Source organism: Ctenocephalides felis, unplaced genomic scaffold, assembly GCF_003426905.1.
Source record: "Ctenocephalides felis isolate EL2017-DRISC unplaced genomic scaffold, ASM342690v1 CF-g0.4_SCAFFOLD_01886, whole genome shotgun sequence".
Taxonomy (NCBI): Eukaryota; Metazoa; Arthropoda; class Insecta; order Siphonaptera; family Pulicidae; genus Ctenocephalides; species Ctenocephalides felis.
Genome location: NW_020538040.1, coordinates 92,898,350 through 92,925,910, shown reverse-complemented (window position 1 = coordinate 92,925,910; position 27,561 = coordinate 92,898,350). Strand labels below are relative to the sequence as shown.

The 27,561-nt window shown below is 30.8% G+C and overlaps 2 protein-coding genes across 3 annotated transcripts in view; one reads left to right on the top strand and one right to left on the bottom strand.

Moving 5' to 3' along the window:
- Positions 1-14,108, top strand: part of LOC113378500 (protein outspread) — a 225,527-nt gene extending 211,419 nt beyond the window's left edge. Inside the window, exons 7-19 of one of the 2 annotated variants that reach the window (XM_026619039.1) lie at positions 1,430-1,576; positions 2,838-3,040; positions 3,096-3,248; positions 3,342-3,499; positions 3,579-3,723; positions 3,813-4,200; positions 4,297-7,543; positions 7,689-8,076; positions 8,525-8,796; positions 9,103-9,255; positions 9,321-9,423; positions 10,274-10,403; positions 13,535-14,108. In XM_026619039.1, coding sequence (XP_026474824.1) covers positions 1,430-1,576; positions 2,838-3,040; positions 3,096-3,248; positions 3,342-3,499; positions 3,579-3,723; positions 3,813-4,200; positions 4,297-7,543; positions 7,689-8,076; positions 8,525-8,796; positions 9,103-9,255; positions 9,321-9,423; positions 10,274-10,403; positions 13,535-13,668 — 5,621 coding nt within the window. In that variant the 3' untranslated portion in view covers positions 13,669-14,108. The remainder of the gene's footprint in view (positions 1-1,429; positions 1,577-2,837; positions 3,041-3,095; positions 3,249-3,341; positions 3,500-3,578; positions 3,724-3,812; positions 4,201-4,296; positions 7,544-7,688; positions 8,077-8,524; positions 8,797-9,102; positions 9,256-9,320; positions 9,424-10,273; positions 10,404-13,534) is intronic. The other variant, XM_026619040.1, reaches the window with a different exon arrangement.
- Positions 14,109-15,040: 932 nt separating this feature from the next.
- LOC113375530 lies at positions 15,041-16,693 on the bottom strand. The gene has a single exon (XM_026615463.1). The coding sequence runs from the start codon at positions 16,691-16,693 to the stop codon at positions 15,041-15,043; it is 1,653 nt and encodes a 550-aa protein (XP_026471248.1).
- Positions 16,694-27,561: the final 10,868 nt, after the last annotated feature.

Genomic DNA, 27,561 nt, shown 5'->3' with positions numbered 1-27,561 from the left:
ATATCTCGGTAATTGCGAAGGTCAACAAGATTTTTCTCACGCACTGTTCACCGGGTCGCGCCTAGATATATTCACTGCGTCGTGTTTTGTTATGTCGAAACGTTCGAGAATTATATAAGCATTAATATTAATGCATCGAAGCATCGTGCAGCGAAGTTCTATTTACAATAATTAATTACACTTCATTACGACGCACGTATTATTGTTTGGATATTATTACCTTTTACACGAAATCGTTATTACCGAAAATAGTAAGATATCTTTGACATAATTTGGACAATAAGTAAAAATGTTAGAATTATTGTTATACTTGTTAACTACCCAGAAGTGCGAGAACTAGGATGCATTCCGATCTTGATGTTTTGTTATATATTTTTTTATTTTTGCTTGTACAGTAGAATTTCGATTATCCGGACTAATTGTTGTCGATAGGCTTCCGGATAATCGAAAATCCGGATAATCCAAATTATGAAGAATAATGTTTTTTTATCAAAAATAACAAATACATACATAGATATCAACAAAAATCAATCCACTACTTGCCACAAACGATTCATCGCCGCCTATTTTTTCATTTAACTGTAATGCCTTTTCACAGAGCAAAGGTCCAGATATCGGTTGCCCTTTTGATCGTTTTTGTAAAAACCAACAATATAGAGCTTCTTCTAAGAGTTCATTTTTCGGTCTTCATCATTTTCCGATTTTCACTACCCTCTTCACTATCTAACTTGCAAGTGTACGACAAAATTGAATCGGCATTCTTTTTAATATCGCTTATATATTAAATTAAATATTGAATTAAATAGTGGATGTACCTACACCATACCTATCAACTAACTTACGGCCGGTTTTGCCTTTTTTAATGATTGTATGTATTTATTTTATCTTTAAGGGATAACACCACCCTCTTACGCTTCGGCATGTTTAAAAATGTATATATGCACGTCAAAACAGAGAATGTATTAATGTATATATGCACCTCAGAACACAGTCACTATTGCAAACGAACTACATACATGAATATGCAAGTTCCGACGCGATTATGTCCGGATAATCGCGAATCCGTATAACCGAGGTCCGGATAATCGAGGTTCTACTGTATTATATTACATAATATACATTGGGAATAAATATCACTATAATATGCAAAATTTAAACAGTAAATTATAAATACTGCATCTGCAAATGATATATGAGTATATATGGTTCGGTTTACTAAATAAAAGTTGTTTTTTTTTAATATATAAACTTATATATAAATATATAAGTTTTCAAGGGTATCTAAAAACTGCAAATCAAAGGGTAAAAAAATATTATCTTAACAATAATTTCTGAAATGAACACTATATATAAGAATCAATCTTATAATATTTTGTACGATTAATTTTGTAAATTGTTTGTTTACTTATTATTCTCAATGTATCAACAGCTTATAACGACCAGCCGATGTCTTCGGCTTCACCTCCCACCAGAGATAAGATGCACAGCGAGGACAAAGCGCGCACGCGTCGGGAGAAGCGCTCCGGACGACTTCCGGCGCGACACCACGAACCGAAGACCGCACAGGATACCACAGGTATAATCGCCACTTGAAAACTTATCAGTCTAATCGATCATCCTGCTGCAGCTATCGTCAACTTAATTAAATTAAATCGTACTAGTTTCTTCATAAGGATTAATCAGTTTTTGCTGCTCTAATTGACTTTATATTTTATTTTATACACGGAGTGTCGGAGTTGATTATTTTGATACCGAATTTGATACTGTGCATTAGCCTAACTATTCTGATATAGGGTGGAGCGGAGCAAAAAGATCTAATTTGACTTTCAGTAATCATACTGCCCAAACCAAATGAACTACATTACAGCACATAACACGCATCAAACAAACAACTATCGTACTATGTTCAGTAAAATTCCCAGTTAATTGTTAATTATAGAAATATGTTTATATATTTTTTCTAAATTTTGCCATCTGTTTCTTTTCACCTCATAGGCGGGGTTAAAAAAGGCAGCCAGTGAGCAAACAGATACAATGTCTTCTTTTTAATTTTAAAGGGATTTTACAAAATAATACCTACATCAACCAATGCAAAGTACAAATTTTGTGTGTTCATTTTTTTACAAAGATCACACTGTATATAATCTTCTGATATCTTGTCAAAAAAGATTTATCGGCAGAGTTGAAATAACTATTAATTTAATTTATCTTTTATTTATTTAATTTTTTTATCAGTTTTCATATTGTTATACCTTTTTTTGTGGTAGAGGTTTGTTTAGTTTGTTTTTTTACCCCATCCACATGTAAACTTTTATAGAGATTATGTAAAAAACCGGTTGAATATAACTTAAAAATAACTCAAATATAACTTAAATTATATCCAGGTATCATAAACTAAATAAAAGAGCTCAAAACCGATAAAACTACCAACGAGAAAAAATACTTTTGTTATAAAGAAAGCGATGTCGTAGGAATGAAGGTGATGAGTGGTAACACATCTTTTGCCTCACACTTTAAAGTAATATCGTTAAAAATTTTACATGTACTTTATTTGTTTTAGAGATAATGATGGTGAATCTTTTTACTTTTTGAGCCCCGCTCTACTCTAATATAGATAGTGTAATTGTAAACATCAATTTGCTGTTATATTTTTATTTCCGCATATCTTTAATAATCACTCTGTATTCGAAATTTATTTTAATCTTTTCTGTGTAGAGATAAGTTAATATGTAACAGTTTCGTTATAAATATGGTAGATGTATTTTGGTTTACTATTATGAGTTATTATTAGTTACGGTTTGGTATTATTATTTTATTGCAATTGTTTTTTTATTTAGATGGAATAAATTTATCACATCATTTGCTATTGGAGGAAATTGAGCAACAAACGAAACGAGATGAGAAATTGAAGGATATCGTTGCTACATTAACAAGTCCAAGATCTTGGAGAATAACAGGATCAAATAAAGTATTGGCAAATAATGAGAGAAACAATGCTAGAATTATCCAAGATACTCCCACGAGAGATGAAGGCCCAGAGGTATTATTTTTAAGCAATTTGTTATTTTACAAACACTTACAATTATTAATTGCAGGAGATTCAGAATATGGATATTAGCAAGAATAACACAGACAAGAAAATATCATCAATCATATCTAAAACATCCAAGAGAGATGGCATATCGCTTAATCGAATCAAACGAAAAGATCATATCGACGAACTTACATCTGACGGACATGATAGACAGGTAATTATTGCCTTTTATGTTATTTGTTCAGTTGTAAAAATATTTGTGGCGTTTCGAGATAACATTGATTCGATTGTCTTTTCTTAATAATAGATTCGCGGCGACCCCGATGGAGGACTTGATTTATCATCTTGTTATTCTCCGAATGCCGAACTTCGCGTCGAATTACCTTCAGAGGATCTGTTGAACATCAAGAAGGGATGGCTGATGAAACACTGCAGAACTGTCGGTCAAGAATGGAGTAAATATTGGTAAGTATCAATTAAGATTTACTTTTAAAATTTATTTCATTTTTTTTTTTGCAAACTATTTATTTAATGCATTACACAGGTTTGTACTTCGTGGAGCGGCACTGATGTTCTATCGTGATCCGACGGCGGAGGATCGACGAATTATGGATGGTGTTATAGATATTAATGGAGTTACTAATGTCGTCGAGATGCAAGTTGCACGAAATTATGGTTTTCAAATGACTGTTAGTATTATTTTGTTTTTCCATAAATCATGAATAAATCAAAATTTTCAATTCAGTTTATCTAACTATTCAATCATTTTTAATTACAGTGTTGGGATAATCGACGAATAATCTTGTCTGCTGTTACTGCTGGAATAAGAGCTAGTTGGATTTCCGCGATACGAAAAGCAGCGAATCTGCCTGACTTATCAACGTCTTCTGATCCAGACCCTTCTGTTGTTATAGGCGAAATAGTTGAGAAAGAACTCGGGACCAATTCGAATAATCAAAATATAACACTAATAAAGATTCCTTCAAATAATAATAGCCCTCTTAGTTCATTAAACAGCCAAAGTACTTCATTAACATCGCCAGGAAGCCAAATGTCTCCCAATGCGGACAGAGATAACGTATTTTCCACTCCCACTCCACACACGCCGTTAATTCCGCGATCTATAATGTTCTCATCGGACGAAGAATACAGAACAGCATCTGAAGGTTTGTTTATTTATTTCATTAGATACTATCAGCTGATACATTGATGTCATCCAAACAGATCTGATTTCACTAATTTCAATGATTTATTTATTACAGGTGGCCGTAGGGACAGTGTAGATTGGAACGAGCCCTTGCCGCCTTCACCACCTCTTAATCGTACTGCAATTTCGCGTGTAAAGGATCGAGCACGATCACGATCAAGTTCTAGAACTAGATCCTATAAACGCTCTAGATCAAGTCCACCTTCATCTCGAAGATCCACTTTGGATTCAATTCAACCAGAAGATTTAATAGTTCCTTGTGGTATTATTGAAGAAGGAAAACCCACAGAACATAATACCGTGAAGCTATTAGAACTTGAAGTAAAAGGACTTAAAGATAAATTAGAGGATAGAAGTTTAGGTCGTAAATATATTTCAGATCATTCAGCAAATATTGAATTAGAAGAACTGAAGAAAAAGTTAGCTATGGCACAATGTGATTTAAGAGATGCCGAGGATGAACTTATCAGATTGAAGGGCCTCAAAAATGAATCAATATTGAGAGAAAAACAAATGCAAGAATTGTTATTGACGTTAGAGAAAACCGAACGAGAATTAAATAAATGCTTAGAAGAAAATGAAGATATTCGATCCTTAAAGGAAATGTATAGGTATGATAAAAATGCTTGGGAAAGTAGTGTTTTAGAATCAGAGAAAAATCTGAAAGAAACTACTCAGAGGTGTGAAATTCTTGCCAAGGAATGCAGTATAAATCAAAGCATCATAAAAGAGTTGAGAATGGAAATTGATACATTGAATGAAAGATTAGCTAGAGGTATAGAAGAAAATGATGTTCTTTATAAAAGGTTAAGAGATTTGGATGGAAGATCTAGCAGCTTATCCTCATCTAGGGAACGAGGTCGAAGCATGGATTCATTAAGTGATTTGACTAACATTGATTTAGAAATTGATTTATTTCAAATGAATAAAGAAAGAATAATTGAGGAATATGATGAGTTACGAGGTCGTTTCGAGAAGGCCGTTTTAGAAATTAGAGCAATGAAAAGAGAACTTAGGGAGTCACATGCAATGTATGATGGCTTGGAAATTACAAACATTGGATTAAAAAATGATCTAAAACGGCTTGAAGATAATAATCAATCACAAATTGATCTTATGGCAGCTAGAGTTCAAGATTTAACACAAAAATTGAGTGCATCAGAGAAATACACTAGAACGTTGAAACAAAAGTTACAAAAGACAGAAAGTCGTGAGAAACGAAGATCTTTGTCATTAAAGGGAAGAGATTCGTTTGCAATTGGTAAAGAAGTAGAAGAAAAATTAAGTGAATTAGAGAATAAAATAATAGCCCTAGAAAGCAGTAGCAGTAGTACAGTGTCTGAAATATTAGTGAGTAAATCTGCATCTGAAGTGTTAAAAACCAAAAATGAAACAAACAGCGAAGATCAGTTATTAAATAAAGCTTCATCTAGAGTGCGTAGAAAATCACTTGATAGTGCGACTAACTCTGAACCAATGCAAGTTCTGCTTAGGCTCTCATGTTTAGAAAGTAAAGTAAATTCTGCTGTAGACCTTCAAGCGCCTTCACATATGGTCACAACATCTAGTATTGATTCTTTAAATATGATTAGCGAAAATTCAGAAACCAACAGTATTAGCTTGTCAGATTCAAAAAGGCATTTGGTAGAACGATTGCAAAGTTTAGAAAATGTTATTATAACATCTAAAGATAAAGTTTCTCAATGTTTAGACCAACTCCTGAATTTGAAGGCGTCTCGAACACGACGTTCAGTGTCACCATTGTCTGATCGAAAAGATGCAATGCGTTACATAGAAAAATGCTTGGCTGATGTGAATAGAATTTTAAAAGAATCTTGTGATAATTGTATAGTGAAAACAAACTCTGAACATATTAGTAAAATGCTGATCAAGTTAGAGAATCAATTGAAGGATAAGCTCAGTGAAATATTGCAAAAGAGAAATAGACTGAAGGCATCGTCACAATGGAATAAAACCAAAGAGTTAGAGCTTTTGGCAGAAAAAACTGCATATGAAATTGTTTATATCAATCAAATTCATGAAGCAATTCAGGGTGAACCTGATCAAAAGTTTTCTGATAGGTTATTGAATTTTGAAATTGTGGAAACTAGTCATGCTATTATTGAATTAAAATCTAAATTATCAGAAAAGCCGATGAGAGAATCTAAAAAGAGTGTATCTGCCATAGATGTATTAGCAAATGTTTTAACCAAAAAATTGTTGTTGCAAGGTACAGTTTATGATATTATGTCTACATCAGGTAATCCTGTGAGTTCTCCAACTCAGTCATCAGAGCTGCATTTATTGAAGAAACAACAGAAAGAAATTGATTCAGCAGTTCGAAGATTTAAAGATAAAAAATTAGAAGCTATTGCTCGAATTCTGATTGGTTCTAATTTTTCTGAAACAACTTCAAACCAAGTAAGTGATTTAACAACATATTATAGTAGGCTACCTGGACAACATATTGACAGCGCTTGGAAAATTGCAAAAGACATAGTTAGCTCAGAGTTAATAAAAAATGAGATTTCACAAGTGATGATGTGCTGCGCTCAGACATATCAGAGCTCTGTTGCATCAGACCTTAATCAAAGGGTTAGTTTTATAAAATCTCAACAAGTACAGCTTGAAAATTGGTCAGATGCCGCACAGCACATTTTAGAACATGAAATGGATTCAGCCATGAAACAATTAAATGGCTCTTTCCAAGTCATGTTAACAGAATTGCAACAAAAGAAAAGTCGATTGCCTTCAAATATTGATAGAATGAAGAATTCTGAAGAAATACGGAAATTAATTGCGGAATTAGCTGATGTAATGGCACATAAATCATTAATTGATTCAAAAATAAAATTGCTAACTGAAAATTATAAACCCAGTCAGTGTAGGTCATTAGACAGCGCATTGAATATAAGCAAACTTTTAGAATATGAAAACATGTTTAACATGCTTACAGAAGATTTAAATATTAATCCAGCTGATTTGGAACTGCAGGCGGATTTAAGTTTACTGAAACAGTATTGTAAAAATATAACATTTTCACAAAATGATAATGAATCATTTAAATATGTCACAAAATGTTTTCTTGATTTGGAAAAAATTATTATGAAATTGCAACACAGCTTAAGAATTAATAACAATAAAGAGGGTCCCACTGAATATGTTGATTTAGAATCTATAACTGATTGGGAAGGTGTATTTAAGAAATGCAATGAATTCCAAACCAGATTAGAAAGCCTTAGTTTATGTCTGCAGGGGCAGAATTGTGAAGAATGTAGGCAAAAACAGGAGACGGTGCAAAGGTATAGTTTTTATTATTATTATTCATAAATAACATTTACTTAAACTTTAATATTCTATTCCATAAATTATTCAATCATATTATCAATATGATTTTGTTTATGTAATATATTATCAATATATTATTAATATGATTTATATTTCTAGGCTGACATTTGAGCATGAGAAACAACTGAATCAACTTCAAAAGCAGCACAAGGAAGAATTAGAATCTCTTCGTATGGCGCTGACTAAGCAATATGAGGATGAACAAGCAAAATTGCAATCTGAACACAGTCAATTGAAACTTCTCGTTTCTCAGCAAGAGCAAGATCGAAATTCTTTAACGCAAAAATACGAACTTATACAGTCAGAATTGAAAGAGCGGGCAAGAAAGTTGGAAAGGCGATTAGGTACATTAGACTCGGAATACTCTCAGCAACTAGAAAATCTACGTGCAGCTTACCATAAAACCGTAGGAGCTGGTCTGGAGCGGGATATAGACAATGAAGAAAATTTGAGGCAGAGATATCAGGCTGAAATAGAGCAATTGAGGGTGAATATTAGAAAATTCTTTAAATAAAATCAATATAAAATATTTTAGAAAAAGTTGTCAAGTAATTTTCAATTATTTTATAAATATAAATTTTGTACTAGTACTATTTAAATATAACTATTATATACATATGACTTACGAGTGACCCGATATACGAGATAAGAGCTTTTGAGAAAAATGTTAATGGCAAAATGAAAATATGAAAAATTTTGTCAGTTGTAACAATTATTATTTTTTTACGGAAAAAAATGTGGCTATTTTATTATGATAACTTATTTTATAGTTAGCCATTTCAATTATATTTATCTCTGACATTATTTTTTCCTGAATCGAGTTGGAATTTAACTCAGCTCACAGACCTGCCCTAGGGCTTTATTATTATATAGCAATTATTATTATATATATATTATACAATTATATAGAATTTTTTTTTTCCTTTATTTATTAGGCATTATGCGAGAAGGGTCTGGTAGCAATGGAGAGTTCTCACAGGCGAATCATTGCTGAATTGGAAGAGAAGCATCGTGCCGAATGCGAGCAATTGGTCGCTGATAAAGAACAGGCGCTCAATGAAGAAACTCAAGCCACTTTGGCCGCATTGGATGCCATGCGTAAAGCTCATCAGAATGAAGTCCAACGCGAAATAACCAAATTTAAGCAGGAGTTCATCAAACAGATTCGGGTCAATGGCGATATGGGAACGTTGCACAAAGTTCAACAGTAAGTATTGAATCAATTTTAACTCATCATATCTGTTGGCTAAGAATTTATTTCAATTTTTGAGAACTGGTGATCTTACTTGATGCTACTGAACTTTGTTGCCATTAAAAAATCATATATGTTTGAAAAAAAAATTATTTAATTGTTTATAAGATTATTATTATTGAAATAAATTAAATTTATAATGATCATTGTCTTTCATATCATTATATCAAGAGATAAGTAATTCCATTTAGTGTTTAATATATCTTTTATAATTGTTGTATTTGTACTAGCCATTATTTTAAATTCATTGTTTTTTTTCAGAGTGGAGTTGGAGGAAATACGAAAAGAAATTATATCACTTTCTGAAAAATATTCTTCAAAATGTGTGGAAAGTGCTAGTCTCGAAGAAAAACTCTGTACAACTAATAAACAACTTGCCCAAGCACAACAACATATCATGCAATTAGATTCCAGGTAGATGAAACAAATGCATTTTCTTTATTGGTGCTTGTAATATTGATTACATTATTTTTTTAAAGGAATAAGCAACTTCGTGCTCATTTAGTATCAGAAGCTAGTGAGTTTACTCCAATTCAGCTATTGCAACCATCTGATGAACCTACACCAGTACTTGATAAATGCGTAAGTAATAAATTTTTGCTGTTTGCTTGCATGAACAAATATAATCTTTTAATATATCATTAGAGCATCACATATTTACCATGAATTTATGCTGAATTTTGATGATTTGCTAGGTTAACTTATACTGTTATCATCATTGTGTATGATCATTGTTGCTTCAAGAAGCCTTATGCATGAATTATTTGTGAGATATAATTATTAGTGCTTAAAAAATAAAACATAGTGATATTCTAAAGCAATGTCGATGCGTGTAAATTGCTTTAAAAAAACGCGACTGGTGTAGGCGACTAAACTATTAACGAATAAAATCATTTGGAATCAGTTTTCTCGCCCGATCTAGATTTTATACACATTTGAAATTGAATGAAGACGTCTAATTTGGCGAGGTAGTTTTTGGAGCTTCTTAATAACCATGGTCAAAATGATTAGTTCAACTTAAATAATTAAAAAAAAACGTCAAAGCTCTGCTGTAGGTACTAAAATACAAGTGATGTTGAGTTAGGGAGGGGAATAATTTTAAATATTACCATGTATTCTCAAGTAAGAGGAGGTAAAAATCCTTGAAAAGCGATCAAGTGATTAATGGGCGCCCCTTTAAAAGCAAACGGATAGTATGATAGAGAATAATTGTATGAAAATATTAAAAATTAAATTTTAAAACAACTTGCAATTACGTTTTTTGTATAACAATATAAATATAGTATAATTCGGTTATTTAAGTCGGACGTAGAAACTATTGAAAAACGTGAACTAATTAATTAAAGTTCTGGCGCACAACTCATCGAACTACTTATGTATAAATAAAATGATATGTCTTATATGATTGTTTTCAATGTTGTTTCACTAACAGCATGTACAAAGAATTGAAGGTCAGTCCAGAATGAAACCATCTCTGAAAGCAACAATAAATAACAAAGCAGACGAAGCACAGGGATCGCATGCGAATGCACAAAATAAGCCCTCTGACCGACTGTACAAAGGTATTTGCTCGTTGCACAGCCTTCTTATCCGAACAATATTATAATTTAAGTTATATATATATATACATATATGGTGTATGGTTTGATTCGGGGGCTCTAGGAAATGTTCTCTGAATTGCAATTAACATATTCGGTATCAGTTTTTAATGGTTGGCTTTCGTTATGATAATAAACCCACAAAGATATGAAGCACTGCATATATTAATGCATTGAAACACTTGGTGAATGGTTTTGTGTCTTTAGTAAATTAGTAATGGCTTAAAAAATAAGGCATGGCACATATTCATATTCGTATTTTAGTTGTTAATTTCATAGTTAGTCAATTAACTTGCAAACTTGCTCAAGCTTATTACCATTGCATTTATTATTTATTATAAAATGCAATTAAGTTATTAATATTAACCATGGTCATATATGCATATGCATAATATGCATATTATTTATACCTAGTTATTTTCTTTGCGATTGATAAAAATTATTCAATGATGAACTGGTATAGATTTAATCTAAATATTTACTAACTAACTGTTCAAATAATAAATAAATAATTTTGGGTAAAATTTAGCATAGTCATGTTTAAATTTTATCGCTCAACTTTTGAAAACCTTTTCGTATCTCATGCCCGTAACATTGAGACAAACGATTCAAATTGTACTTTACAAATATATGTAATATACAGTATTAACTTTTATTTTGATAGTTTGCTATAAATCGACGTATAACCTTATACCTTCATACTGTTAGTCTAACATTTAGTGTTATTATTATTATTAACATTTTCTTATGTAGCAGAATGACCTAGAGAATAAAATCTTGATTTTTCATTAACTTGACTGGCATTCCACTTTACGTCTATTATATATACAAAGTAGACTCTCACTAATGCAACACTTCGATAAACCGACACTTCCACTAATCCGCCACTCTCGCGACCGATTTTTTTTTAAATTTTGGGATAAATTTGGAAATTCTAATATTATTTCTAATATTATATGTTGAAAATTTTGACTTTTTCACTATAATACAGTAATTCTCCGGTTTTTAATAGTGGCGGATTAGCGAGAGTCTACTGTATATTTGTCTGCTTCAAATAATTCACTAATTTCTATTATAATGAATAATATCTATATTTCATAATTAGTATTGTTATTATTATGATTATTAATTAATCACCTATACATAATATTAGTTAAAACGCTTTTATAATTGATTAATCATTGGTCTATTTTGAATTATTAGCAAAGAATGATGTCATTCTTTGCTCTGGAATGAATCGAAGTTAAATTACGTGACACAAATATTCTAAACTAATCCAATTTGATATGTAGGGTAAAGCAAACTACAGCACAATACATAACACCTTTGAAACAAATTGAACTATGATGAAAATAAGCAAATTTCGAGTTAATTAATCATTGTACAAATATGTCTTTTTGAATTTTTTCTTAACTTTATCATGTGTCCCTTTTTGTCCCGTAAGCGAGTTTAAAAGGGACAACCAGGAGGCAAAAAGGTACAATGTTATATTTATAATTTTAAACCGATTTTACGGAAAAATAGCTACAAGTTGAACAAGAAAATTTAAAAAATATTAATCGGAATTCACTTTCTTATTGCGGCGGGATAATTCTTTACTTATGGTTCATTAAATTAATTGTAGTGATCCATACCAAATAATAATCCACTTTTACTACAACCATAAATCTCGTATTGGAATGTATTTCTCTTATAATTTTAATTTATTAATTTATTAAGTTGAAAACAACTTGTGTTTGAAATATGCATTTTATATGCACATATTTTACTAATTGTAAGAAGAAGGTTATAGAAAAAAAACTTTAGAATATAACCTAATACCTTCCACTCGCGAATTCCGAGATTTATTTGAATTTTGCCGCGGCATCCGAGTCGAAAGGGTTATATGTAACAAAACATCTTATCTGCTTATCTCCTAATAGCGTTAGGAATTAAGGTGATGGCTGGTTATACATCTTTTGCCTTCTACTTTAAAATAGTATCGTTTGAAAACGTCTGTACTTGTTTTTGAGATAATGGTGAAGAACTTTTTTACCTGCTCTACCCTTTTAAATAATTCTGAGACATATCTTATTGTTAGTTTATTGAATTATATTAGTTGTAATAAATACTATTAAAAATGTTAAAAAATGCATGAAACGATTTGACAATTAGTTTTGAAATAGGGTTGATCGGGCTTAGAGGTCCGCGGGTAAAAAGGTTTACGACCAATATCTCAAAAACAAGTAAAGTTAGGAATTTTTTAATAACAATATTTGAAAATTTATAACAAAAGTATTTTGAAATAAAAGTCTTTCGTTGTTAGTTTTTTTATTTATTGTGAGCACTGTTGTTAAGTTCACGAAACCTTAATATACTTTATAAGTTATTTAATTGTTTTGTAAGATGTATTGTTAATTTCAAGTTTAATTCAATTAATGTTTTTATATAACAAACATAATAGCTTACATGTGGGTGGGGTAAAAAGGACCAACTGAACCTGTACTCCAGTAAAAGCGTTAACAATAAAAAGAGTATATAAAAATGTAAATTCAGTTAATAAAAACATTTTTACAAGAAATAAATTAAATTAATAGTGCAACTCTGCAGATGAATATTTCTGACGAAATACCAGATCAAGTTTATATACAGTGTTATCTCTATAAAAAATGTGCCCATGAAATTTATATTTTGCGTTAGTTGAATACTGTAGCTAATTATTTCGTAAAATCTCTTAAAATTTAAAATAAGACATTGCGTCCGTTTGCCCCTTGGCTGTCCCAATTTACACCGCCCGCGGGGTAAAAAGGACAAATGTTTGAATAATAGCAAAAACACATTTGTACAATGATGTATTAGCTGGGATTTTTACTGAACCTAGTCAGATAGTTGTTTGTTTGATATGTGTTATTTATTATGTTTTATAATTGGCTTGGTTTTCACAATATTATTGGTCAAAATCAAATTGGACTTTTGCTCCTCGCTCTACCCTATGCAATAATCTAAACTTGTAATACCCTGTCCTATCCTGCCTTGCCCGGCCCTAGCACCAATGTCTTAATATCAATTAATCGAATCGATCGATGATTAATAGTATAATGTGTAAAATTGATCAGGGCTGAACAAATCGTCGGCTCGATGTTCGCCGGCACTGTTATCGTCGGTGGCGTTTGCTGCGCGGCAATCGGCTTCTCCTCCCTGTCCTCTAGTCGGGATGGTCGCAGAGCGCAAGAAGAGATTCCAGCTGTGAGACACCAAGCGACTACTCTGTAGCACTGTTTAATTACTTACTTTCGCATTTTCATTTTGGCAAATAATATACGACGAGATTGCGAGTTTGCTTTCATAGTTATGAAATATCTATCGATTTAGATATATAACTAGTATCTTAATTCAAAATGATTTTTTACTGGATATACGCAGGTATTTCAGAGCGGTTCCAATGTCGCATTTTTAAATATGTTGGCTGGCAAACAGTATGATATTAGCGAGAACCTAAGTTGATTATCTCTTTATAATGCAAACGTACTTACCATCTAATGTTTATTGTATATAGATAGATTATTTTCAAAAGTATTCTATAAGATAATTGCCGTACTGTTAATAATTTAGTTACGTTTATAATTATTTTAGATAAACACCAAAAATGTATTTTAGTTCTAAAGACCAGATAAAATCTCAATATTTATAAAAGCCTACTCGCAAATTCTTAACGAAATTTGTTTAAATTCATTAAGGTTAAGCGTGAGCTTTTAAAATACGTATTCATTTATCTCCAATGATTGCTCATGTCTTCTCCTCTTTCATCGACCAAATTTAAGTTTTTGTGATATTCGAAAAATGCAAATTGAAAGCATAAATTGCTCAGTTCTACAAGTATTACAATCGTAGTTGCTACAAATGAAATATTATACTCATGATCAATTTTTATTAAAACTATAACATAGTCATGTATATTACTAATATATTTCTCGTGCAGAATTCATATCTTTTACGAAAATATAACTTACATATTAAATATAAATCTAATCAATTATCAATATAATACTTAGTGTAATTGTATAATGTTTGACTCTATTTTCTATATTGTCTTATATTTTCAGCCGTTTCTAAGATTTTTTGTAATTATATTGTAATTAACATTTGTTATATTATATACTTTACAACATTAGTTGTAATAAGATCAATATCGTATGTATAAACTATAGAGAAAAGAATAATTTCGTTATAAAAATTAGCACTTTATATACGTTTTTATGAATAGAGTAAAATTGTTCGGGTGGTTGATTTCTAAAAACTGTTATGAAAAATCAATTTGTTAGACATTACTTGATTGTTTTGTCATGACTGTTAATTTTCTGTTTTGCTCACCCACCTTATTTAGCGTAAATTGTTCATGTATATATTTTCAATTATATATAAATCATTTAGAGTATTATGAAATGAATAATTATTATTTATGTTACCTTATAAATATATATATATATATATATATATGTGTTATTGATATAATAAATACATGCATGTTTTGAATATTTATATTTTGAGAATAGTTTTTGTGTCTTTAATTTACAGTCAATATTTAGTAAATGTTGTTACATTGACATACTCTATCAATAGTTTTAATTTCGAATAAAATATTTATATAAATGTTCCGTGATAAATATTGCAAGTGCTGCAATATTACCATAAATCAATACTTCAAATCCCACTCTTACTTCTTTTCTTTGTAAAGCCCTGGCAGGAGCCGAATATTTGTTGCAACTCCAACTATATGGTCTGATGTAAGCATTTCTTAATTTTTGTATCATTCCACTTTGCCTTATGTACTTGATTTGTCGATCAATTTCTTTTCGAAAAAAAGATCCGGGAGCAAAATACATGACGAGTGACGAATATTCTACGTCGCCCATTGTTGTTTCCAAAAACCCTTCACGAGAATGCTGCTGGTTATAAAATTGAATAATATCTTTAAATCTATAACTGACATATTTATGCTTTGATGATAGCAACATTTTGAAAATATCAATGCTTCTATTTACATAAGCGGGCTGAATCAGCCGATTTTTGCTTTCAAAAACTTGCTTATAGCTATCGTGTATTACATACTTATATCCTTGAGCTACCATTTCTTCTTCAGAATGAGGTATCGGTTCTTTCGTATCTCCTATCAGGAATTTCACGGATGCACCTTGATAAGACATTCTGAAGATGAATGTTGTTAATATCCAAACCAGCGCCATGTAGCGCGTGATAAAAGTTGGCCAGATTGGAATAGGATGCCCTAAAAGCGCAGCATACAAGTGGAATAAAGGATAATTGTTTCCTTCGCCGAAGACTAAATCGTAGTATGGTCCAGGTAAATATTTCACAACAGTTATTATCGCGCAGCCTATCGATATGAATATGATCAAGATCAACCAAACTTCACCTCTTATAGATAAGTAAAGTCTGGCCCAAGAACTGACAAGATCCCGCGCAGACACTACCCAGGATAATGCTGCTATGTAATGCGATCTGGTGAATTCGAATGAATCTATTGCCAATGTAATTAATTCATTATAGCCAATTGAGCAGTCGACGTCACGTCTTTCTAAACTTCCTAGACCCCACGTATACGATCCATTTTGATATCTGACATTTCTTGTTTCGTTCGGTTGCGTATAAGCTACTATGCATGTTAAATTTAGTTTTTCACAAATTAAACTAAGTATATCTCCCTCCATTCCAGACATTGTGTATCTTTTCTTTGTATTTACTGGTTTCAAATTCATAAAAAATGTGTAATTGAGCGATGCTATTAGAAACGGGTGACCGTGAAAGTTCTTCGTTTTTGATGAAAACATGTTATATTTTAAATATGCCATGCTGCTATTACATTCGCCAGTAGGATAAATTGTTTCGCCTAAAAATGGATTGTAACTGTATACATCAATACCGCTTTTAGAATTGTGAGTGATGAAATTTACGTTAATTATTCTAAATCGCCAGCAAATATCTTTTAGTTCCCGTACAGTTGCCAATACGTCAGGATTTATATCAGTGATAGCGATTAAAAATTTTCCATCGAATGCATATTTGTATTGACTCATTTTGCTTAAAACCTCATGAAGAGTGTATGCTCTCTTTATTAGAATTATCATATGATATATTCGAGGCAATGAAAACGTTTTCAAGAGTTCACTATTAAGGTTTGCTGATGGATATTTTTCTACGATAACCGTGAATTCGGCTCTTTCCATAATGTGCCGAATAACACCTCCATTTCTATTCATTGCACTGATAATAGTAATATAATCAATTTTTGGATAAAATTTGGTTACGATTTCGTTAATACATGAACCAAGATTTACTTCAATTTGTTGAGAATCCTTTGATTGACTTGCAAAATAAACAAAAAATAAAAATAATTTAATTTTTAATACTGTTTTGCCATGCATGACTGTGTATTTTCTGTATGCCCAATGACGGACTACTTCTTACATTCATTTTTGTTTGTTTTACTTAATCTTTGTGCAAATGGAAATTTAATTCTATAATATTACGGATATCTTTCATGAGTTACATGTTACAGCTGCTAATGTATCGATAAATGTGATTGATGTCCTCGCACGTCTTGGCAATTACCTTAAGGTAGTCTTTACATTAAGTTATGATTCGAATATATATATTTCGAATTAAATGGAATACAATGGAAATCATACGTGTTTATTTAAGCATGGTATGTTACACTTTACACGTTTGTTATACAAATTCATGCCGTCTACGATTTTTTGAAAATTTGGTTATATAATTGCTTTCTGAGCAAAAATTACATCAAAATTATTTTAAATTGTATTTATCCGTGGTTTATTACTAATAAATCTAATAAATTATTAGATTAATTAATGAATTATTAGATGGATTCATGCGACAAAATTGGCACTTCTATTTTTTTTTCTTGAACATTTAAATCTACTTGGAATTGCACGCTGATTTCAAATATACCTTCCGTTTTTTCGTAACAGCTCCAGTTTTTTAGTTTTAGGGGATTACTCCAATTAGTCATTTCGGCTATGATCATTGCAGTTTAACGAATAAATAAGAGTTTTTGGTATGGCTTTGAATCTAAGACGTTGTGTGCATAATTCGGGTAGTTTTTGTTACATCTGTGTATATTAAACAACATTTTCGACAAATACTGGAAACTCAAACTGCGTAACAACATCGTATTTCAATTACTTCAAAACTAAATTGCGAAATAAAGATAGAACATGGGTTTTTCATACTATATGAAAAAATTGCGTAGGTTGTTTACGTTATTATCCAGAAGAAAAAAGAAAAGGAAATTTTAATACCACTGTCATTTAAAAAACCTTCAGAATCACGACGACGGTTGTTTCTTCTATTTGATAAATATCAATGAAATATCAGGCAATAGAAAAAATGGTTATAAACCACGACCCCAATGGTATTGAGGTCTACTTATGGTCAGCTACACCTGTTCATGCTAATGATGAACAACCTAGAACTTCAACATCTCCAGCCTACCAAGTAATAGATGCAGAAACCAACGTTAAAAGAGAAGACACGAAGAATTAAAAACTGATATATTTGATGTAATTGATTTGAATTCATCACCCGCACTCTTATTTAGAAAGGTTTTCGGAAAATGTTGGACATATTAGCGAAGGGCTGGGCATAAGTATTCACCAAGACATCAGGACTTTGAAGGAGCGATATCAAGGAATATGGGACTTCCACATGATGGCCGACAATTTTGGAGCTTATGATAAAATCAGTTAGGCCTTGTCCATGCTTGAACATCATATGAAAAGACTTTTGAAGGCATAAAATGAAATATGTTGTATTTTATATGGTAATGTGTGGTAAAACTAGCATATTGTTATATCTGAAAAACTAAACCTGTTAGGAAATTTCTGTTACTGAAAAAAATTTAGTGTCGCGCAGCGCAATATGTGTTATCAGAACAATTTTTGTTTTCTCCAATAGGATTTTCTCGAAAAGTTTTTAAGCACTTAAAAAAGAAGTATGCTTTATATGTAGTTCTAGTATAATTTCTGCATCTATTAAGTGAAGGGGATAATAGAATTGCGCAAAGAATTTTTTGTTTTAGAAATGAAGTTAAGACGCTAAATATTACACCATGAACTAATTTCTATACATATATACATCACATGAGATATGTAAATATACAAATTTTGATCGAATAATTTAATATATATTAAAAAAAATTATTTATGTAATATTAGTATTATATATTTAGTTAATTTATAAAAATTGTGGTTGGTACACTTATGAATTTCTACATAAAAATATCCTTATATATACATATTTATATATATATATATATATATATATATATATATATATATATGCTAATCTACATGGACTATTCGTACATTATTTCGACATTTATAATTAGCAAGTTCTATGATAAATATAAAAATACTAGTAGAAGCGCCTATGATATATATAAGAAAATGACCTGTGAAATGTTTTAGCAAAATTGTAACCGGTTCATCATTGACGAAGTGTTTTTTGACTTCACCGATCGATTTAAAATATTTCTTTATAAATTTTTCCATCAGGCCCGCACTGTTGATTATTCCTATTACAGAATTGAAGAGTTCGCTATAGGGCGATGATTTTTCTAAATACATGACTACGGGCAGAGTCTGTATAACTTCATCGGCGATGGGCACGACTCCTAAATGCAAATTGTTTTGATTTTCTTCAGCAATAGATTCACGGATGAAAGGCAAAGCAATTTTATGTGCACTACTAGTTGATCTTAAATATTTGTACACTATGTTAATGTCAATTTGTACTGTTTTGAAATTCGGATAAAGTTGAGCTACTTCGGGAATGCTGTGAACATTTATTACAAAACTATAATCCTCATCTTCCATTTCTTGTTGAGTGTTCGGATGAGTGATGTGAGTGTCGCTTGTGAGAAATTGGACTATTCCGTCTTGGTAAGATGCTCTCAGTATTGAAAAAGACAATAAAAATATTACCATAAAATATCTAAAGAATTTTTGGTCGACTATACGTATTTGCTGACCGAGCAGTAAAGCTATCATATTACTAACTGTGTAAGAATTGTGAACAAAGTAACTAAAGGATGCACCATATCGACGTTGATAATATTTTCGTATGGCTGTGATTCCTATCACCAAAATAACGAATAAAATAACCAGTATTATCCAAACTGAAGTTTGAAAAGGATAGGTCAGACGATTCCATGGCCCATCTGTAATTCTATTGGAAACTGCCCATACAACATCCGACGTGTGATATCCCTTAGTGCAGTCAAAGGCGATCGCTCTTTCCGATGTTATGAAAAAGCCACCCACTGCTACATTAGCTTTTCCTATGTCCAATAAATGCAGTAAGCCAGTGAATGACCCATTTCTCAACTTGGACCCCCATGGATTTCCATCTTCCGAAACAAGCACTTTTATGGTGAAATTGTAAAAATCCTTCAGTAATAATATTATTTCACTTTCTATGCCGTATATATTGTATCCGCCTTCGTGATTGTTCTCTAATTTCATGAATAAAGTTTCGTTGTTAGCTGCGAACGATATAGGACATCCATGCATATTTTTGACTTTCGCAGAAAATAAATCGACATTGTTCTGAAAACTATTATTCGACCAATAGTCACTTAATTCGACTCTCACGTGGTCGCAATAGTGTCTATCAAACAGGTTGTTTGCATAAGCGCTCACACCACCGGAGCTCGGGATCAATAATATAACTTTCCATATCTTATTTTTCCAGCATTCGGCTAACATGTTATTTATTTGCACGAGTCTCAAACTATGTTTCACCACGATTAACATTTTTGTATCCGGTGCGAAATCTTCGCGTTTGGTACCGTTCAAAAGATCCCGAAAACATTCTTCGGAGTTTGCAAAAATTATCAATTGTGTGGACTGTTTAAGCACTTCAGGTATATTATAATATTTGTTACTATGATAATAGATATAAAATGGCGTTGTCAATTGTAAATTTAAGAAAAAAAATTCGATTTCATCCAACTCGGTATAATTCAATGTGACACCAATTAGAACTACGGGTTTACTTGCATCAAAGTGCTTATGAAGGACTTGATTTGCACAAAGAATTAGTTCACTTGCATTTTTTGATGTTAGAATTGATACATTCACTTGACACATAATTGCTATTACCAACAACTTTAACATAATTATTTGAACAGAATAAAATTAATTGAAGAACAAACACAACTAGCAATTAGAGAAAAATTTCTACGTAACATCGCTGTATTTAACATACAGCAGTTTATTCTTTCATATAACATTATCTTTCTAATTGCAGTAACTTTGTCTTAATTATTTCCTATTGTGGTTCTCGTCAAGCAACATTATATTGCGATCAAATATTCTATTCAACAGAGGCGGGACATGCTCGATTAACTAGTGTATTAAAAAGTATTTTGAAAGTAAAAATTTGATAACCTGTTCATTTTTTATATTCATATTTATATAATATTCAAAACTGATATGAAACATTAAACCTAAATGTTTTTTGAAATGTCGACAAAATCATGTTCGCCCAATTTGAGCCATGACTCAACGTTTGGGACTTGAGCCAGCACAAAACAGTTTCAGGTTGGATCACAACCTTGAACAAGCTCGATATCAAGTAGTATGGTATCAAATTTTCACTTGAGGTTATAGATCTCAAATATAATATCAAGTGAAAATCACATTACGCTGGCATTGCTGCATCACAGACAAATTAACACTATTAGCTACTTATATCCAATATATAGTACATTATATAACAAAGAAGTGTGATTAACCACTGGGTTGCCTTCTCGGAGAAAATAACAGATTAGGAATGTAAATCAGCAAATATAGTTTAAATATCACGTCGTTCTGAACGCTGTTAAGAATAAGAAACAAAATATTCGGTTAAAATATATAACTATAAACAAAAACAGTTTTTCATTTATTGATAATATTACTTATTAGTTCAGTTTTAGTTCACTCAGCTTAAATATGGGCTTAATAAGGTGTTAAATCGTAATATTATTACTGTATGAGCATAGCAAAAGCATATAGTATAGTAAAATAGATGAAAATATTTAATTTTGGATTTAATATCATAAAAATCGTTTCATTAATATTATTTTGATGTCTCTGAGATCTGATAAAAGAAGTAAAAAAATGCCATTTGGCGATCAAAAATGATCATTAGATATATGCACATCAAATTATCATATATTTTATGGAGATTTTAATAATGCATATAAATTTTGTTTACATTTCTAAGGGTTCCGTAGCATCGCTTGTTTGCTAGACAGCTTACGCGCTTTGATATTTCGTTTATATATAGCTAAAGCAGCGCGATTGCTTTGAAAAAAAGTTCAAAATTTCCAAAAGATTTCAAAATATAAAAAATCGTTTTCTTCAATAACTCTTTTTTTCGAAAAGTCAATTTTGTTCAAATATTTATAATTTCTCTTTCAAAAATTTAATTTCTTCAAAATTTAAAAAAAAAAAAAAATTTTTTAAAATAAATAATTATTGGTACTGCAATTTCCGGCAATTTTGCCTTAAGGCACGATGCCACTAATCTCTCTTAAAATAGCAATCAAGATACAGCAATATCTTATGTGCCATTGTTGCATGAACAGAAAAAATGTAAATTAAAATAGAAAAAAAAGATTTTACTCCATGGAGAAAAGTCTAGTTAATAATTTGATTATTCTGACAAAATGTTACCTACCTACGCCATTTGAATTATGTTTACGAAATATTACTATTAACGTGATTATCTTTTTAAAAATTCATTATGTGGAAACAGTGTTTCACGAACTGTGTCCTGCAGAAAAAGCCATAACAGTAAGCAAGCATTAATTTATATTTTTAGTTTAATTATTTTAGTTTGGTGTTTGCCAGAAGAAAATTAATTATACCAAATTTGATGTGAAAAATTGAATCAAGTACTCTAAAATTATTTGCAAAGGTGGAGAGCAGTGAGTATGCCCTATGTATATACATATAATAATAAATATATTGGGTAGTATTGCCCAAAGAAACTAAAATGGGTAGTACTGCCTGTAAGCTGTGTTAAACTCCAACTGGATTCAGGAAAGAATAGAAAAATAGTGTGAAAGATTTCCCATTGCCATTTTGCATCTCATTACCCGAAATGCCCTGTTTTCAAAATATATATTAATGGATACTAAATAAACTATGCAATATGAACAAACCACACTTGTTTTTTGCATTATTTATTAAATATTTTAAATTTTTGACCCATTTCTCGAAAATTTCAAAATTTAAAATACTTGATAAATAGTGCAAAAAAGGATCAACCGATTTTATTGATTCAGAAATTCCTATGGATAAGGAGATGTGCTGATTAGTTTTTAGCAAAGGTCGGTCTAGCCGTTTTGGAGTTACGGAGCAGAGAGTGCCAAAAATAAAAATCGAGTTTTTGATAGAACGGAGCATCCGATTTGAATGATCCAAAAACCATTTAATTAGTAATGATGGGGAGAAGTGTTGATTTATTTTTGGCAAAGGCAGGTCCAGCCGTTTCGAAAATACGGAGCTAAGTGCGCTGTGGCAAAAATGTGGAAAAAATTGCAGTTTTTGAGAGAAATAAGCATCAAATTTGAATAATTCAAAAAACCTTCTGTTTAGTTGACTAAACGATCGTTTTTGGAAAAAGAAAAAACAAAATTTTCAAAAAAATTTTTTGTCGAATATCGAAAATAATTCAGATTTACAAAATTTTAATTCGGTACGGAAACTTCCAGTAATTTGTCTCAAGTCATGATGTCATACACCACTAGTTTAATTTCTAATTATACAGCTTTAAACTGTAATTAAGAATAATGTTTAGGAATAATGAGAAGTTGTAATTGATATACTTATAAAAGAAATATTTTGTAGCACAGTTAAAAAATCTGCGTCAATATTGAATATTATTCATGATCTGAAACCTTCCTATACTCCACCGAAAAATAATGACTGATGATGGCGTTATGTCTGATGTAGATCATTATTCACCTCATACCCATTAAAACATGATCAGTGCGATGAAATGATGATATATAATATATATATATATATATATATATATATATATATATATATATACCTGGTCATAAAACATATTTCAAGATAATTATATAAAAAATTGTATAAAACATAACTAACTGATTATGAATGTAGTAGAGTGTAGTATATAAGTAAAAGAGGCAGCTAACACAAATCAAATAGATTTTATATAAATATTCTTGATACATATTAACAGTCATTGCAAGTATTATATAAGTTGTTCACTTAATATTTTTTTATCCCCAATAGATTACAATTTTAGCATTCTGCATTTGTTCACCAAAAATATGTTGTGATAAGATAGTTTGCAAAAATGTATAGAACTTCGTGATCCACCGAGATGCTGCCGAACTCTATTAACAATTACACCTTCACTTCGTTTATATTTTCGAAGGACCAGATATATTTAGATAGTGGCTATATCAGACCGATTAAAAGATGATAAATAAATATTTAATTGTTGTATATTTGAATGAAATATTAAGACCTATAGATGATATGTTACTTAGTTGAAGTTTGAATTAGTACTTATGTTAGTTAAATGATGTTTGATATTTCTCCTTTGAGTGTTGATTTAAGACTTTAGTTGAAATTTTAGATATTACTAAATTATAATGATTTTACCATTTTATATGATTTTTCTGATTGGCCAATCAGGTATTAACCGGTGATATCATGGTACGTGCAATTCAACGATTAGAGATTCTTAGAAAAATGGATTAATGGTATGATGATAGATTTAGGGACAGGATGCATGACAATGAGAGGGATTATTTAATATTTCGAAATTCTATAATATAATAAGGGATGAGGGTTTATTATTGCTATCCTACATGAAGGTAATAAAATATAATAATATTATTCCATTAGACCAGGGTAGAGTAAGGCGTTAACAGCATTTATTATATTACTATAAACTTATTTATTATATAACTATAAACCCCCACTGTTCTAGTTTGACAAAATCTTATTGATAAGAATAGTGTTCAAAATACATAAAAAATAGTACATTATACTGAATTAGGTTTGCTATATTCTATCAGAGACATTTTTGTTTTCACAAATCATTATTTTGGCGAAAACCACGGTGAAAGATGTCATGCCATCTTTAAATCGCACTAAAATATGTTAGCATAATAATCACATATCTTGAAATAATTAAATAAATTATTTAAATTTTAAACATTGAACCATAGCGATTCTACCATATAAATTCTAGTTTAAATAAAGATAGAAAATTTATTTATTCTGATCTATTTTCGACCAAGGCCAATTTCATTCGCGTTAAAGCAATAGCAATATCCAAGTTAAATAAATATTTTTGCGTGAAATGTAACTCCGTCAACAAAGAATCATTCTTCTGAGGATGCTTTTCTAAGAGATTATATATTTATACTATATGTAACCGAAGGTAAAAATCAGATTTGTTAATACATCCATGTATCACATCTCAAGTAAGAGTTGCCGAGGTGAACTCCCATAATTAGATAATTAGACTAATATCATAAATACGATCCCACTACACAAGTGATCGACGTCATATTATCTCGACTTTTGTTATGTTTACACGACGCACATATTAGTGAAAGCCCATTTCACACTTAATCTTTTAGCGTCAAAACTTTAACTAGTTGTGGAATATGAATAAGGTTAAGTTGTTACGCATAAATCAACGTTTCAGAAGGTGGTTCAACTGTACTAATAAAGTCGATATGGACTTACTGCATTAAATTATGGGGATGTAAATCTAAGTAAATTTTTCAAGTATTTGTTCAACAATTTTATTGGAAAGTAATTCTAACTCCTGGTTGATGAAGACTACTGCTGCTTAAACATCCTTTACTAATGTTGTATTTAAGTCATCGTAAAGAGTTTTGTCGCTGGTTGAAATACAACAATATGTGACTTACACTCACATCTACATAAAAGCTGTCATAAATTAAGAACTATTTTTCAAGAGATAACTTGGATTTGTTTCAATAAGCCAGTAGAGTACTTTTGCATAGAAAAAATATTTTGAATAGTTATATAACTGTAAAATCCATTATTGACGTTAATAAAATTATTTCCCAAAAAATTTAATCAGAATTCTAAAAAACTAAGAGAAAAATAAAAAAAAATATTTATAAAATTCATATTATTAAAATCTCAAATACTAGTTGTTCTGAACTATTCACATAAAATTTTGTTTTTCCTTATATTATAGCAGTAATCAGAACTTTACGTCCTATAAATTGTTGGGCTGAAACTTCTCCATTTGTCGTAATTTTAAATGATAACCCAACGGTTAATCCATCTATATTTGATTATTTTTATTATTAGATTTTGCCTAATAGGGCTGACTTATTATTTAATTTGATGCAATAACTATTATTAGGGCTATTTTAACTTAGAAAAGTATTTAAGCTACTGCTTGATATCGGGGTTGCTCATTACGGGGATTTGACCAACGCGCTACCCACTCCGTCACAAGGTCCCCGTTTTCATAGAATCTGATTATTATTTTTACCCCTAAAACATTTATTTATGTAAGCGGTGGCATAATTGAAAAGACGTGGGGTATTCTCGGCTTCTTTCCTAACCTCGGCCAAGCTCGATATGAGGTAGCTAAGATGGCAAATTTTCAGTTAAGATTATAGATCTCAAATATAATCTCAAGTGAAAATAGCCTTTCATGGACATAGCTGCAGGTTATAAGGCAACCATGTTTTTTTAGATCTAAACCAGGACGGTCACTTTTAGTTTTGCTGTTCTAGAACGTAGTGTGAAAGTGTTCTTTATGCTAAATAATTTAAACATTATTTAAAGTAACAAGTACTATTTAAGAATACAATAATAATTGTTTTTTTTCTTAATAAATGTTTTTTTAAATCAAAATTACTGACTTTTAGTAAAAACTTTATTATTCGATTATGTCATATAATATCTTATATTTTTCGATCAATATTTTTTCGCTTCTAAGTGCTGTATAAAATTCTATTTAACATTCTTCATAAAGGGCTCGCCCGTATGTAAGCGGTTAAGAGCGACGGGACTCGTTTTAGAGGTCCCGAGTTCGATACCCACTTCGAGCAGCCTGTTGTCAGACAGCAGTGACAATGATTTTTACTTGAAAATATAGATAGCAATATGTTTCCAAGTAAAAATGGCCTTCACCCGTCATTGCTGCACTAATAAAAATACTCGCCTTATTACAGAAATTGTAATAATTATATATCATAAAGAGATGGGGTTGTCATCTGTCTAACAGACTAGTATTAAGTCAAAATCAGCACAACAGCTTGTAGGACTATTAGGTTCTGATTGCTGTTCAAAAATAATAAAAAAAAACTTCATAATTATGTTAGTGAAAATAAGCACTTATACCAGACAGTAAAAAATTGAAAATAAAAGTTCGAAATTTCAATGTAAGAGGCCTTTTTAACCGTATTATATATCATTTTTAGATATTTTATAGGTAATTGTAACTGTATTAAAAAGTAATTGCAAAGATTTAATTTGATTCTATACTTTTTGAAAACCCGGGACAAAAGTTTTAAACCCGGGATATTAGTTTGAAATTCGAGACTGTCCCGGCCAAACCGGGACGTATATACGTCACTTATAGTTACTTTAAAGGCAACCCGTGTTATTGCTAATATAAACTATATCTTAGTTAGTTAGGTAATTGATGGATTTCTCCTTCTAATAGCTTCTTAAACTTTCAGTATCTTTCATAACACATAATAGTAGCTTATTAGAACTGGAACCTCAATTAACGATATTCAAACCTTTCGTTACGACGAGTTTCCACAGGAGTGACACTACTGTACGAGCCATCAGCCGCCCAAGTATTTGTTACACAACATATTTCAAAATTTTTTCATCATTATCAATAAAAATATAGAAATCAAGAATTAGACTTTTAATAAACTAAAAATTACGAGAGCAAACTAGCATTCTCAATAATTTAACTCAGAGTGATAAATCGTGAAAAAAAGTCGACATACGTAACGAAAGGGTTAATGATATTTTGATTCCTCTTAATTGATAATTAT

Bases quoted from the DNA above. Each gene is read 5' to 3' on its own strand.
- LOC113375530 (XM_026615463.1), bottom strand. From the start codon at position 16,693: ATGAATAGAAATGGAGGTGTTATTCGGCACATTATGGAAAGAGCCGAA.